General features: G+C 37.3%; 1 protein-coding gene across 10 annotated transcripts in view; it reads right to left on the bottom strand.

The window, feature by feature from the left end:
* dtn (transmembrane protein 132C dtn) overlaps positions 1-14,806 on the bottom strand; it is a 597,671-nt gene that overhangs the window by 292,720 nt on the left and 290,145 nt on the right. For all 10 annotated transcript variants that reach the window (XM_067782100.1, XM_067782098.1, XM_067782099.1 and 7 more), the window contains exons 5-6: positions 1,806-2,025; positions 510-653 (exon numbers count right to left, since the gene is read on the bottom strand). In XM_067782100.1, coding sequence (XP_067638201.1) covers positions 510-653; positions 1,806-2,025 — 364 coding nt within the window. The remainder of the gene's footprint in view (positions 1-509; positions 654-1,805; positions 2,026-14,806) is intronic.

The following is a 14,806-nucleotide window of genomic DNA, read 5'->3' as shown; positions in this document are numbered from 1 at the left end:
AAAAATAGAGATGCGCAACAAATGGCATTTGGAAAAACAGCTGACTTCGAATTTCATATTCCCCAATTATTGTTCTTCCTAGGAGTAAAGAATTGGAGGAGTTTTTCCCTCCCTAGCTAATCATTATTAGATCTCGACGTTTAACAACTCCCTGCTTTTCAACGACTCGACAAACAAAAATGACAGCCCCTCGTGTCAGTCAGTTGGGCGGACTTTGGAGGTGAACCCGTTTATTATTATTATAAAAATTTTTGGTCACTCATAATTTTACAAGCAATTTTTTACATACATACATTGATCCAAATAATAATAATCATAAAGAAAACAATTTAAATTGAATAGGGTTTTAGTTAAGATATTGTTATTAACTTTTTCACCAATTTTTTCCTCGCAAAATTTTTTGAGTCAAAGCTCGCATCAAAGCGACTCGTCATAAAAATCATCAGGTCCGATAGACAATAGTACGGACTAAATGCACATATGCAAATAACGCAACATATCCAAAATACCTTTATTACACTTTCGTCTTCAGCGTAGCAGGAACTTTGTAATGTAACATCGGCAACTTTACCGGCTTGTGAAACAATGAAAACTTTCATGGCCTGAGCAACTTGACGTCCAGTAAGTACGGCTGTATTTATTACTTCCAAATTCTAAAGAAAAATATATATATATTAAAAAAATTAGATTTTTGTATGATTAATGATGTCTTCAAATTTAGTTAATTTTCGGGGTCCACATGCAGAACGGAAAGCTATCTTTTTATCGCAGAGTTAATTTATAAAATTTGTCAAAAATGTCTGAGTTTAACTCCTCATGTTAGGTTAACTCCGAGTTAAAAGGATAACTTACCGCTCTGCAATTGGGCCTAAGAACTCATGAGCTTAACTAGGGTTAATAAAAAAATATGCAATTATTATTGTTTTTTGTTATTTATGGAAAAGTTAGAAAGAAAAAACATTTACTGGCAAATTGCGATAGTGACGGCTACAGGAGTCGCCGAGTTATTCTTGGTTCCAATCTCGATTAAACCTCTGAAAAAAAAACATTACGAAATTAGCTGGCGATGATATCGTTGCGTTTTTCGAAATGGTACTATCGTTATATATCAGTAAATGTTTCTTTCTTTTCAGTTTATCTTAAAATAAAAATAATATATGTATAAGGATTGTATAGCAATTATTATTTACTTGTGTTATGCTAATTTCCCACAGCGGCTTAAGGAAATAATTAGTCAAGTGTTCTACATTGAAACCCTTATTGAACTCAATCTTCCACACAAAAAACAATTCTTAATTATCTCATTATTGCTTCATTAAATGCTTAATGGAGTGAAAAATCTAGTCTGTTTTGCTTTGTGTTTCGGATTTCATTGTCAATGTAACAAATGACAGCCAAAACGAAATTATTTTCAACACTTTACAAAAAAAAAAAAGAAAAAAAACTGGAAAATGCTAATTATTATTTTTGCAACATAAGATAATATGGATTTTTAAAAAATAGGTATTATAATTGTCTTTAAAGTTAAAAAAAAGGTCAGAAGCAACACTTAAATTTATGAGGGCGAGCTTTGTCAAATGCGACTCCATTTTGTAATATTGACTCTACCTGTCTGGTTTTATTGCGTCATGGACTGATCTTCCAAAGCAAACTTGTTTTATTATCGATTTTGTTTAGTTGTATTATAACTCAGTATTTAGTCACAAAAAGCAATCAAATTCAACTGAGATGGGAAAAAAATCGAAATACAATCACCTAAATGCTGTGTTGGTGGGTTTTTTTATATACTAATACATTTTAAATACCTTTGCCATTGGTAATACTGCTTGTATGTCATCTTTGTTGATTTCCAGTTTTGTTGTTAATCTCTTCTTAGAATCATCACCCACTGCACTGCCCGATATACGATTTTTCGATCTCTCCGACTTATATGCATATGAAACATACCAAACAATTTTCCCTCCCTCCAATATATCGATCGAACCGTCATTAAGCTCAAGAAGCCAAGAAAATATCTCGAGAGAGCTATAAAAGATTTACGTAACATTTTATTTTTAAAATATGCTGGCATATACAAAAACGGCTTATGCCGACATTTTTATTTTCTTATAATCTGTTTCTAGGCATGTTTTTGTAGCGATAAGGACATTCCCCGCAGGTTTTGGGGAGGGCTAACGATGTTGATGGTCATTTGCTAGATATAGATCCGGTACGTTTCGGTAACAAAAACCATTAAAGTACTAGCCCGACCATCTCGGGACCACATTGAACCTTCTAGGAAATCCACCCCCCACGCCCTAGTTCCATGAGGAACTTGGCTTTGCCAGAGTGTAGTGTGACTTTTTTTGTTGCTGCTATTTGAAAATTATAGCCCGCCTGTCGGGAAAATTAGAGCTCTTTCCATAAAAGCCCGGATGTGATAGGATCAAAATGTTATTCCACTTCTCCTCTGCGTGCATTATGCTGCCAGTCATGTTGTTTATTCCATCCTTTTTATGCTCTAACCGACTTCATTCATTTCTTCCCAATTATCTAGCACCTCATCACCATTGGACATTTCTGGCTGGCTAAGGATGTAGATTTGTGTTTAGCACCAACTTCCTTTGCTGTGACTCCTTTTTTATGCCAATTCAAACGTTATATGTTGTTATGTAGATAATGCCTTTGGCTGGAATATAGCTGGGGCCTCTGGTTGTTCTCCGCCCTGCCTTTCACTTTCTTCCTTTCCGCCTCCTGCTGCTCGCACTGTTCCGTTTACTTTAATTCATGAATAATTTAGTAAAGTGAGTAAATTTAGAAAAACTATTGTGTTTGGTAAATTCGCATCCTTATGAGGCTTAGGCTGAATAATCAGCCAGTAGTATCCTTGCCCGAAATGAACTTAAGCTGAATAATCAGCCAGCAGAATCAAAGGCAGGATCGCCATATAAAAGGTGCGTTTTGAAGTTTAAGTACGAATTCTCTTTATTCAAATATTGTCAGCTTATTTATACTAAATTTTTCTAAACATAATCTTACATACATATTTACTTTAAACATACATACTTACATATCTACATACAAATCGACACAAATATGTACCTTCATATGATGAATTTCATATCAAACGCTGAAAAAAACGTACATTTTGAACCCGACCCCCTCAGAATTTGATGAAATTTTGCATGGGGTTACATCTTACCCACCCAAACACAACCTCATTTTTAGAAATTGCATTTTCGAAAAATTGTGGGCGTGGCAAGGTATCGAAATATCCGAAAATATTAGAAAAATGACGATAATAGGTACTTTTAAAGTGTGATTACTACGGAATGGCTTTACCGATTTCAAAGATCTTCATACCATTAGAAAGGTATTGAAAGAAGCTTTCAAAAAAATACACTGTAAACATTTTTAGTACACTGAAAAAAAATTTTTTTTTTTTTATAAAATTTAAAACTGAAAAACACAAGCGATTTTGAAAAATAAAATTTTATTTTAGAAAGGTCTATTTAATATATATAACATACCTGAAAACTAAAATGGGGGGTTTTTTTTTAATTTTTTTACTATTTTCTCATATTTGGATATCACGCGTAAATTAATCAACCATTTTGGAAAATTTTATACCGTTAGAAAGGTATTAAAATCACCTTTGAAAACATATACTGTAAAGATTCTATATTACACTGAAAAAAAATTTTTTTTAATTTTTTTCTACATTTTTTTTTCAAACTGAGAAAACACTTCAAAGACCAAGCGATTTAAAAAAAAATTTTTTTAGAAAGGTCGATTTAATATAAAACTAGAATGGTGTTTTTTTTTCTTTTAAAAAAATTTATAAGTAAAACCATCTCTTGTTAACTTTTTTTTATTTTGCTATTATTGTGTGACAAAAATGGTACCTAGCTATACTTTGGAAGTTATACAGATACAGATACTATGACTAAGTATTCTAATAGATTCGAACAAGAATCGTATTATCAAATTTTTCAGACACGTACAATAAATATACATACACTTGATAAAGTTATTTTTTTATTTTTATTTCTTTAGATTTAATATACAACTTTGCGCAGCTCATACTGCTGACTTTCGGAATATTTGCTTACTTACTAGTTTGTTCAGGTAAACTAAAACCGAAAACTTTGTTTTATTTTTTTGTATATCTTTGCTAATTTTTATCAATTCGTAAGATAAATCATGCCCAAAAATGTCTTTAATTTCCTTAGATGTCATGGTGTTTGGTAATAGAGATAATATTTTTTGCTTATCCAAATTATTTGAGCAGTTTTCGATTTGATATTTCATGTTCTCCAAAATTTGTTCGTAGTAAGCTTTGATCTTCTTTAGGTCTTCTGATAAAGTTGACAGTGAACCACCTCCAAGTGAATCCGAAATACTTTGCGCAATTTGCTGTGTTTTTTTTTTTTGCAGTATGAATCCCTTTCTAAATATTTTCGCTTCATTGGCGATGGATGGCTTCCAAGATGAGGAATAACATGCTAATTTATATTGTCGACGAGTTCGTTGCGTTCGAGTGATTTAGTATAGCTGCTGCATGTTGGAACTTCCTTATATTCTTGATACAATTCACCGCTAGTCAAGATTTCTTGTGCCTTTTCACTTTCCGTTTCAGTAGAACGCTGATTATCAGCAATCTTGATAGCATCCTTAAGTTTAAAGCGACAACTTTCGCAAATACGGCAACGATGAATGTCGTGCTTCGTTTAAGCTAATGTTTCGAAGTTGAGAGGAACATTTTCTTGATAGCTGCACACATCTGTATTTATTAGTTGATTCCATATCAATGCCTAGTTTCGTTCTCGTCTATGTCTATCCGTTATGTTGTTTTTTATAGTCCATGGGTGCTGTGGCAGGTAATGTCAATCTATGTGTCCGTGGTAGGTAACGTTAATATGCGTGTGTGTGTGCGCGGTATTGATACGTCCGAATTGTTACCTTTTCCAAGGGTTGTTTTTGTAGGTATCTAGACATACCGCTTGTTAGCTAAGCGGTAGGTTGAGGTAGGTTGAGGTAGGTAGAAATCGGTGATTTTTGCCGTTTGATAAATTTTTCGTTTTTGCTTGTTCCTTGTTACGTGTTTGGTTGCTGTACCTTCTGGCTTGTGCTGTTTTTTGTAAACTAGTTTTAATGGTTCAAATATTTCGTCAGAGATAGTGTTCGTTTGTTCGTTTATTATCCTGCCGTCAAATGTTTTTAACTTGTATATCTCCATGTTCTCAAGTACATTGAGCCGCCGACCTTTTCCTTGTACGTGAAGTAGTCGAGCCGTTGTTTTGATGTTAGCTGGGGTGCACCCCACTGGAATAAAAATTTTTTACAGTGTATTTTTTCAAAAGGTGATTTTAATACCTTTCTAAGTGTATAAACATTTTTGTAATCGGTTGGTTAGTTTACGCGTGATATCAAAATATCAGAAAGTAACCAAGAGATGCATTTACTTAAATAAATTAAAAAAAAAACCCCCCATTTTAGTTTTCAGATATGTTATATATATTAAATAGACCTTTCTAAAATAAAATTTTATTTTTCAAAATCGCTTGATCTTTGAAGTGTTTTTTCAGTTTTAAATTTTATTTAAAAAAAAAAATTTTTTTCAGTGTACTAAAAAAATTTTACAGTGTATTTTTTTGAAAGCTTATTTCAATACCTTTCTAATGGTATGAAGATCTTTGAAATCGGTAAAGCCATTCGGTAGTAATCACACTTTAAAAGTACCTATTATCGCCATTTTTCTAATATTTTCGGATATTTCGATACCTTGCCACGCCCACAATTTTTCGAAAATGCAATTTCAATGAGGTTGTGTTTGGGTGGGTAAGATGTAACCCCATGCAAAAAGAAATCACCATTAGACTCGTTTAGTCACAGGGTAGCACATTAAGTGGTTTACCCGTTAGGCATTGAAATTGTTGGCTGTTTACACAACAATTTAGGCATTATTTTTGAGTAAGATGACCATAAAAATATTAGGGCAACCTAACGGCTGCCTATTGACGAGCAAAAATTTTATATTTTTGCTTTATAATACATATATTAAAAAAAATTGTAAAAATATTGATTTTAAATAACATGGAAAGAGTTAGGAAGGCGAGGACTTATATAAAAGGCCCACTTGAGGACCTTAAAAATGAAATTGAAATCGACGATGATGAAAAAACATTAGTATGGCTGAAAAAATGGTGGAAACATATTGATAGGCCTAGGGAACCACCAATATGGAACCCAATAGCAACAAAAGCTGAAGAGTTATATAGATTCGAAGTCAAATATATAGGAAGAACTGAATAATATAATGACAACAATGCATAAATAAAAAATAAAGACAAAAAAAATTGTTATCATATTTTTTGCGATGGGAGGCCAGGAATCAAAAATAGAGAGACCAACGGCAAACGTTGTAAACTCAGTCCAAGTAATAAACCATACTCAGGCACTAGATACCATTAAGGTCATGCTTCTAATCATCTGTGTAGTTAGTTGCATTAATTTGTTTCTGAAGCTTTATTCAACCCATAATAAATTCCTGAAAAAGCGATATGCAAGTCGCACCGACGGTTTAGATAAGGCTTTATAAATTTTTCTTATCCCCAATAGACAAATGGGAAGATAATGTTAAACTACTCATAGAAGAAAAAACGATAGGAGAAAAATCCTAGAAGTGTATTAATAAAACTACAAAAATAAAGGCAGATAAATGAATATGAAGAAAAATAGAAAATATATGAAGCCCAAAGTGGCATAGAAAATGAAATAAAAATAAAAATAGCATATAAATGAAAATAGTAGAAAATAAAATTTCAAATTCCAATATTCTGTAAAGTTTATTAAGTAAGAAAAAATAAATTATGATATTAAAAAAAAAAAATATTTTTAAAAAGAAAAATTTTTACAAACAAGAAAGTTATAAAATAAAATTTTAAGTAAGTTGGAATACCTAGAATAAAGAACAAAACCAATAATTTTATTAAAGTCTAAATTAGTCCTTTTTCATATTCTTAGTCCTTTTTACAAAACAGGAATGTTCTTAAAGAAAATTTTTATTTTTCAATATGTCTTGGTGAAAAAAAAATTTGCAACCGACATTACGATAGTCATAGCTGGTTATGAGATAGGAAACGAAAACTCAGGAAATTCGGAAAACAAGGCATCAGAGAACCGAATAATTAAATGTGAGCCACCAGTTGAAGAAGAAACCAACAACATTCAAAACATCCCCGACGTTTGGTTAGTTGTTTTATGCGTATTCATACTATTGATCATCGCAATAGCTATGATCAGGCGCGGTGCCAGAAAAAAATTTCGGGGGGGGGGGGTTTTATAGATTTATTGCAAAAAGCATGTGAGTTATTAAGTTTTCAGTAAAATATTCCTTATTTTTTTTTAAGCATTGTATCTTGCAAACAAAGCGGAATCTCGAAAAATCCCTCAAGTGTATTTGTGTATCGTGGAGGGTGGGGCCGTGTGTAGAAGTCCACGAAAGTGGGGAAAGCTTCTGACCGCCATTCACGTAGGAATGGCCAGAGCGATTCTTTTGCATGCGGTTCAAGCAGCTCACTACTGCCGGTCGCTTGCGGCCAAGTATCCTCTGGGTAGCCGCTAAACATCCGTTTAGCGGTGAGCTAATGCGAGAAGGCGAAAGCTTGGCTAGGCCACTCTGACATAATCGGTTTAAGGGCTAGCCGGGGGAGATCTCATCGACAGCGTCTGTACACCTCTAGGTGCGGCTGCAAGCGGGCGTCTGTCTTGGAGCAAGCGGCTCGCTATATAAACGTGCCAAGTAATATATTCACCCCCGCTGAGCGGGTTGTGCGCTGGGCTTGGGACCCGCCACGTAAAACCATACTCCAATGAAATATAACAACAAGCCTCGGATACATACGCTCTCTATTGATGACGACCATGGCAAATGTTTGAAGGACAATGAATTGAGGGCATGCTTCTGGAACTTCCGCTTCCTGAATGGGATTGGTGCAGATGCCCGGCTGGTTGATGTCCTCGTCACAGCAAAATCTGACATCACCGTCATCCAAGAAATGCGTTGGACGAAGCAAGGAAGAAAGAAAGAAGATCAAAAATTCTGACATATATTGGAGTGGCCATACGAATAAGCGCAGTTTCGGCGTCGGATTCGTGGTGGGAGAGAGACTTTGTCGCCAAGTTCTGGCGTTCACACCTGTGGACAAACGTCTCGCCGCTATGCGAATAAAAGCAAAATTTTTTTAATATATCATTCATCTGCGCCCATGCGCCGACAGAGGAGAAAGACGATGAGGTGAAAGACACCTTTTATGAACAATTAGAACGCACATACGAGCGCTGCCCTCGTCACGATATAAAAGTCGTGCTTGGTGACTTTAACGCCAGGGTGGGCAAAGAAGGTGTTTTTGGCCCTACAGTCGGAAAGTTCAGCCTACACAATGAAACTTCTCCTAACGGACTGAGGCTGATTGACTTTGCCGGTGCTCGAAACATGGTCATATCCAGCACGAGGTTCATGCATAAAAAGATACATGAAGCTACATGGCTGTCTCCTGATCGAAATACTCGCAATCAGATCGATCACGTTGTGATAGACGGACGGCATGCCTCCAGTGTTTTAGATGTGCGCACGATCCGAGGACCTAACATCGAATCGAACCATTATCTCGTTGCAGCCAAAATACGCACCCGCCTCAACGCGGCTAAAACCAAGGAACAAAAAACACAAGGAAAGCTAGACGTCGAAAAGCTTCAATCACAACAGACTGCCAATGAGTTCGCAACTCGACTCTCACACCTGCTCTCTGAGAGCACAACTCATCCTGAAGGAATACAGGAGCATATTTCCAAAGCACTTCGTACTGCCGCCGAGGAAAAAATTGGTTACCGGCGACCACGAAAAAACAACTGGTACGATGAAGAATGCCGCGTTGCAACTGAAAGAAAAGACGCTGCCTACAGGGCTACGTTAAAAGCGAGCGCGACAAGAGGAGTGTGTGATCGCTATCAGGAGTTGAAAAAGGAAGCGAGACGCCTTTTTCAGAAGAAAAAAGCAGAAGCAGAGGCGTGAGTGCGAGGAGCTTGAGCTGCTAGCCACCAGGAATAACGCCCGAAAATTTTACCAAAAAATACGGCGACAGACGGAAGGTTTTATGACCGGGGCAAACTCCTGTAGGAACGAAAATGGCGACCTTGTAACTGATGTCCAGAGAGTGCTTAGATTATGGAGGGAACACTTCTCTGTTCTCCTAAATGGAGGCAGCAATTCAGCGCGCAGAGATCAAGAACCCGATCCCGCGATCGATGATGATGGAATATATGTCCCCCGCCCGATTATGACGAAGTCAGAATAGCAATAACCAGATTGAAAAACAACAAGGCCGTGGACGCTGATGGATTGCCTGCGGAGCTATTCAAGTACGGCGGAGAGGAGTTGGTAATGCGCATGCAGCAGCTTCTTAGCAAAATATGGGCGGAAGAGTGCATGCCCGACGGTTGGAGTCTAAGTGTTCTTTGCCCAGTCCACAAGAAGGGGGATACTGCAAAATGCACCAACTATCGTGGAATCAGCCTTCTTAATATCGCATATAAGGGCCTTTCAAGTGTATTGTGCGAAAGATTGAAGCCCACCGTGAACCGGCTGATTGGACCTTATCAGTGCGGCTTCAGACCTGGTAAATCTACCATCGACCAGATTTTCACAATGCGCCAAATCTTGGAAAAAACCCGTGAAAAAAGAATCGACACACATCACCTCTTCGTCGACTTTAAAGCCGCCTTCGACAGCACGAAAAGGAGCTGTCTATATGCCGCTATGTCTGAATTTGGTTTCCCCGCAAAACTTATACGGCTGTGCAAAATGACGTTGAGCAACACCATCAGCTCAGTCAGAATTGGGAAGGACCTCTCCGAGCCGTTCGAAACTAAACGAGGTTTCAGACAGGGTGACCCCCTATTATGCGATTTCTTTAATTTGATACTGGAAAAAATTATACTAGCTTCAGAACTTAACCGCACTGGAACAATATACTACAAAAGCGTGCAATCACTGGCAAATGCCGATGACATTGATATCATCGGCCTAAACACCCGCGCTGTTAGCTCTGCTTACTCCAAACTGGAAAAAGAAGCGCTAAAGATGGGTTTGATGGTGAATGAGGACAAAACGAAGTACCTGCTGTCATCGAGCAAAGAGTCAGCGCCTTGGCAACCACGCTACTGTTGGCAGCCATAATTTCGAAATAGTAAAAGACTTCGTTTATTTGGGAACCAGCATCAACACTAGCAACAACATCAGCACTGAAATCCAGCGAAGAATCAATCTTGCCAATAAATGCTACTTTGGACTAGGTAGGCAATTGAAAAGTAAAGTCCTCCCTCGGCGAACGAAAATCATATTCTACAAGTCACTTATCGTACCCGTCCTGCTATATGGGGCAGAAGCATGGACCATGACAACAGCAGATGAAGCGGCTTTGGGAGTGTTCGAGAGAAAAGTTCTTCCAAAGATTTATAGACCTCTACGCGTTGGCGATGGCGAGTACCGAAGAAGATTTAATGATGAGCTGTACGAGCTATACGCAGACATCAACATAGTCCAGCGAATTAAAACGCAGCGGCTGCGATTTAAACTCCCTTGGTGTGACCAATTGGCGCCGGTTGGCGGAGCGAAGGAGCGACTGGCGCGCCTTGTTGGACGGCCATAACCGTTTAGACGGTTAAGCGCCAATTAAGTAAGTAAGTATTTTTGTATCGACATTTCCTACATATGTTTGCAGTCTTTGTTGAAATCCCAGAGATCAATGAAATTACATTGGCGGTTTTGACGTGGCTTTACTCAGGTGAAACATACGAAAATGAGATGACTGATGATGAAAATAATGCAAAATTCGATATTTTAAAATGAGCGACTACCAATAACTTCTCTCAGTGTGAAATATTATTTAATTTTATTCTTTCGCATTTTCGTTATTGCTATTAATGCTATTTTCTTAACGGGGGCTTTAAAAGTGAAAATAGTAATTATTCTAGTACAGGCGTATATTTTTTAATTTTCGGAAATTTCGGTGGAGGAGGGGCGGGGATTGAACCTCCCCCCCTGAATACGCGCCTGGCTATGATGCTCAAAAATTATATACAAACAAATTTAGACAGCTAAAAGGCATTCAAGAGCGTATTTAAGACGCCAAATACATTTGGCGGCCTCCGTGGTGTGATGGTAACGTGCTCCGCCTATCACACCGTATGCCCTGGGTTCAACTCCCGGGCAAAGCAACATCAAAATTTTAGAAATAAGATTTTTCAATTAGAAGAAAATTTTTCTAAGCGGGGTCGCCCCTCGGCAGTGTCTGGCAAGCGCTCCGATTGTATTTCTGCCATGAAAAGCTCTCAGTGAAAACTCATCTGCCTTGCAGATGCCGTTCGGAGTCGGCATAAAACATGTAGGTCCCGTCCGGCCAATTTGTAGGGAAAAATCAAGAGGAGCACGACGCAAATTGGAAGAGAAGCTCGGCCTTAGATCTCTTCGGAGGTTATCGCGCCTTACATTTATTTTATTTTTTTAATACATTTGAGCAAAATGTAAATATCAACTTTAAAATCCTTTTATTTAAAATTCATTTCCAAGCAATAACCTTCAAAATGCCTCAATCAACAATAAATTTTCTTGGGACAGCTTTATCAGCGCTGCCTAACTTCAATAGCAAACCAAAAATTTGCATTACCTTGCATCTCTGCACAACTCATGCATCTCTGCACAACTCAAATATATGTAAGTAATGAAGCAAAAATTTAAAAAAACTAAAAAACAAAACCAGCCAATAACACTATTACCAACAGTAATGAAGAAACTAAGAGTCACAAAGAGAACCTTATTATAAATAAAGCGCTTAATAAATAAATAAATTTGCAATTAGACATGTCGCGCTCGTTTTCATCCAAAAGGATAGATAATTAGTAGCATAATAAATACAAGCAAACGGATTGTTGAGGAAGTTACTGACTTAGGACAATATTCGACCAGGCTGAACAGTGCCGGCAATCTAGGACTTGGAAAATAAAAACACAGTTGTCCTTAGGGGCAAATTGATTATTAATGAATAGTAATACTCGAGTAAGCAAATTTAAATAATATAAAATAGGTACCCAAGTTCTCAAAGATCTAATATTTGTATTAATCCCAAAAGTTATGCATGTGACAAATGTCGACAAAAATCAAAGAAATTCTTGATAAATATCAGGACGACCCCATCTGGGAAGGCCACCCAGAAATCGCATGACACATAAGATCTAATAAAAATATTGCTGGAAAATATATAAAAAAAAGAGATATAAGAAAAGATACGAACAATTTTTGAATCCACTGTACCCATTGGTTTAACCACTTATCAGTATATAACTACTTCTTGCTCTAGCAGGAACTGAATCTACCCAATCTACTGTATATAATACTCTCCGAGATCCCGTTTTTAGAACAATGTCAATATTCAGCCAATGATGACTGTAACCATTATCTTATTCTATACCTCGAAATGGACTACCAATACAAGAACTTTGTTTAACCGTTTTCATCTAGGAAAACCTCGCCCTTTAGAGAGGTCATAAATTTACATAATAGGATTTTTTGCATCTAGATACATAGGTAGTAGATATATAGGGCCCTGTGGAATAGAAAATATCAATAGGGAAAATAATTTTATTAGTAACCTGTAGAATAGAAAATATCAATAGGAAAAATAATTTTATTAATAACCTGTAGAATAGAAAATATCAATAGGAAAAATAATTGCAAGTATATATAGAAAAATACGTATGTATGTATGTGAATGCTTTGTGTTGGGAATTGAAGTGTGAGTTGACAACACAACCGAGCAACGTTGGTAAGTTTTTGAGCACGAATCATTGTGGCGAAAAACGGAGACCAAAAATTGGTGTAACGAAGAAAAAAAGATTTCAGCAAGCAACAAGTAAGGTTATATTTAACATTTGCTCCGGTCATTAAAAACGCAAAGGAAATTGCAATTGTGCAGAATCAACGCATGATAATGGCAAGTAAAATTAAATTTTCAACACTTAAGGTGGATCAGGTAAATCGTTTGTTACAACAACAAAGATTATCGGTTTCTGGCAATAAGACACGCAAGGTTTCTAAGCTGATAGAAGTTTACGAGGCAGATGAATTAGACGAGGACGAAGTCGAGGATCTGCAAAACAACGAGACGAATTGGCACAATCAATTCAAAGAATTGCGTGATATAGTAACCAGCATGGCGGAGACGGTCAGTCAAATAACAACAGCGCAGTTGAATCAAGTACAACAAACGTAAATAAGTAGCGGAGCACCCAAAAACTTCGGCGCAACATGTAGCGAAACGTCATACACAGCAACAGGCAACATTGTTCCAGTATCATATGGCACATTACCAGCAACATATATTACAGATCAAGCAGTATTCACTTAAGGGTTATTTAACAGTAAAGCAGTTTATCGCAAAAATTGAAAAATTGCGTGCGATATATCAGTGGACAGAGGACGAAATATTATTTGCAACAAAGCCAAAACTAAGATTCTCACCCCCTTCCAGTTCATGGCGACTTTTTGTTGAAGCATTGACTATGGATTTTCCAAGTGAAGTCAACGTAGCGGATGTACACCGTGAAAAGGACAGACGCAAAAGAAAGCAAGGTGAGTCTATGAAAGACTATTATTACTCCATGCTTAATATGGGTCGTAGAGCAGAAATGGACCAAGCATCAATTAATTCGTATATCATTGGGGGGCTCAACGATCCGCATTTGTCGCGTACGTTTTTAGCCATAAAATTTAAGACATGTAACAATCTGTTGAAAGCAATTGAAAGTTTATCAGCAACTTCCGTTGGAGTTAATCCAGCATTCAACATACAGCAACAGTATCAACAGAAAGAAGTCGAAACAAGTACAGGACAGGTGAGAAAGTCCACTAGGTATTTTAATTGCAACGAGACTGGACATTTAGCAGCGAAGTGTCCTCAACCATCACGTAAACCCAGATGCAGCAAATGTAATAAGATTGGGCACGATTCAAAGTCGTGTAACGTAGGTAAGAGTACCGTAGCAAGTTTGGTTGCACCATGCGGAAGACCCCCACCTTTTATGAAACAAGCTATGGTTTGGGGCAAGGTAGTGTCAGCATTTGTAGATACCGGTAGCGACTATTCACTGGTGTCAGCGAGCGAGATTCCTAGTGAAGTAGAACGTGAGCACGAAACTCATCAGCTCACAGGTTTCGGAGGTGGAGTCGTCGAGACAAAGGAGAAGGTAAGAGTAAATGCAATGGTTGACGATAGTTTAGTAGAATTGTTGTTGTTGGTATCACCGGATCGATTTATGCCATATGAAATGTTATTAGGTCGTGATATTATGCATAACACGTGTGCTAAAGCTAGAAGCATCATCGTCATTCAAGTTATTATGTGAAAGCGCAAAGCATGATGGGGTCAAGCGTTTGTTGAACAAGTATTACGATTGTTTTTCTGAAGATCTAAGGGGTATAGATCGGTGTAAAATAATCTCTTTAAGGTAAAGGGAGGTAAACCGGAGGGTAAACTACATCTTGGTGAGGTCTTGCCTAATCCGTTCCGTAGCATCCACATCGATCATTTGGGTCCGTTCCCCAAGAGCAAGCGGGGCAATCTTCATGTTCTGGTGATCGTGTGTATCTTCAGCAAATACATCATTTTGAAACCAACGCGTAATACCAAATCCGAACCAATAGTGAAAGCTTTGGAAGATGCAATGGCAATTTTTGGACAACCGTTGCGTATTGTATCCGACCGGGGCA

Source organism: Eurosta solidaginis, chromosome 4 (genome assembly GCF_040869045.1).
Source record: "Eurosta solidaginis isolate ZX-2024a chromosome 4, ASM4086904v1, whole genome shotgun sequence".
In the NCBI taxonomy this organism is placed as follows: domain Eukaryota; kingdom Metazoa; phylum Arthropoda; class Insecta; order Diptera; family Tephritidae; genus Eurosta; species Eurosta solidaginis.
This window is presented reverse-complemented; position numbering and strand designations above follow the sequence as displayed.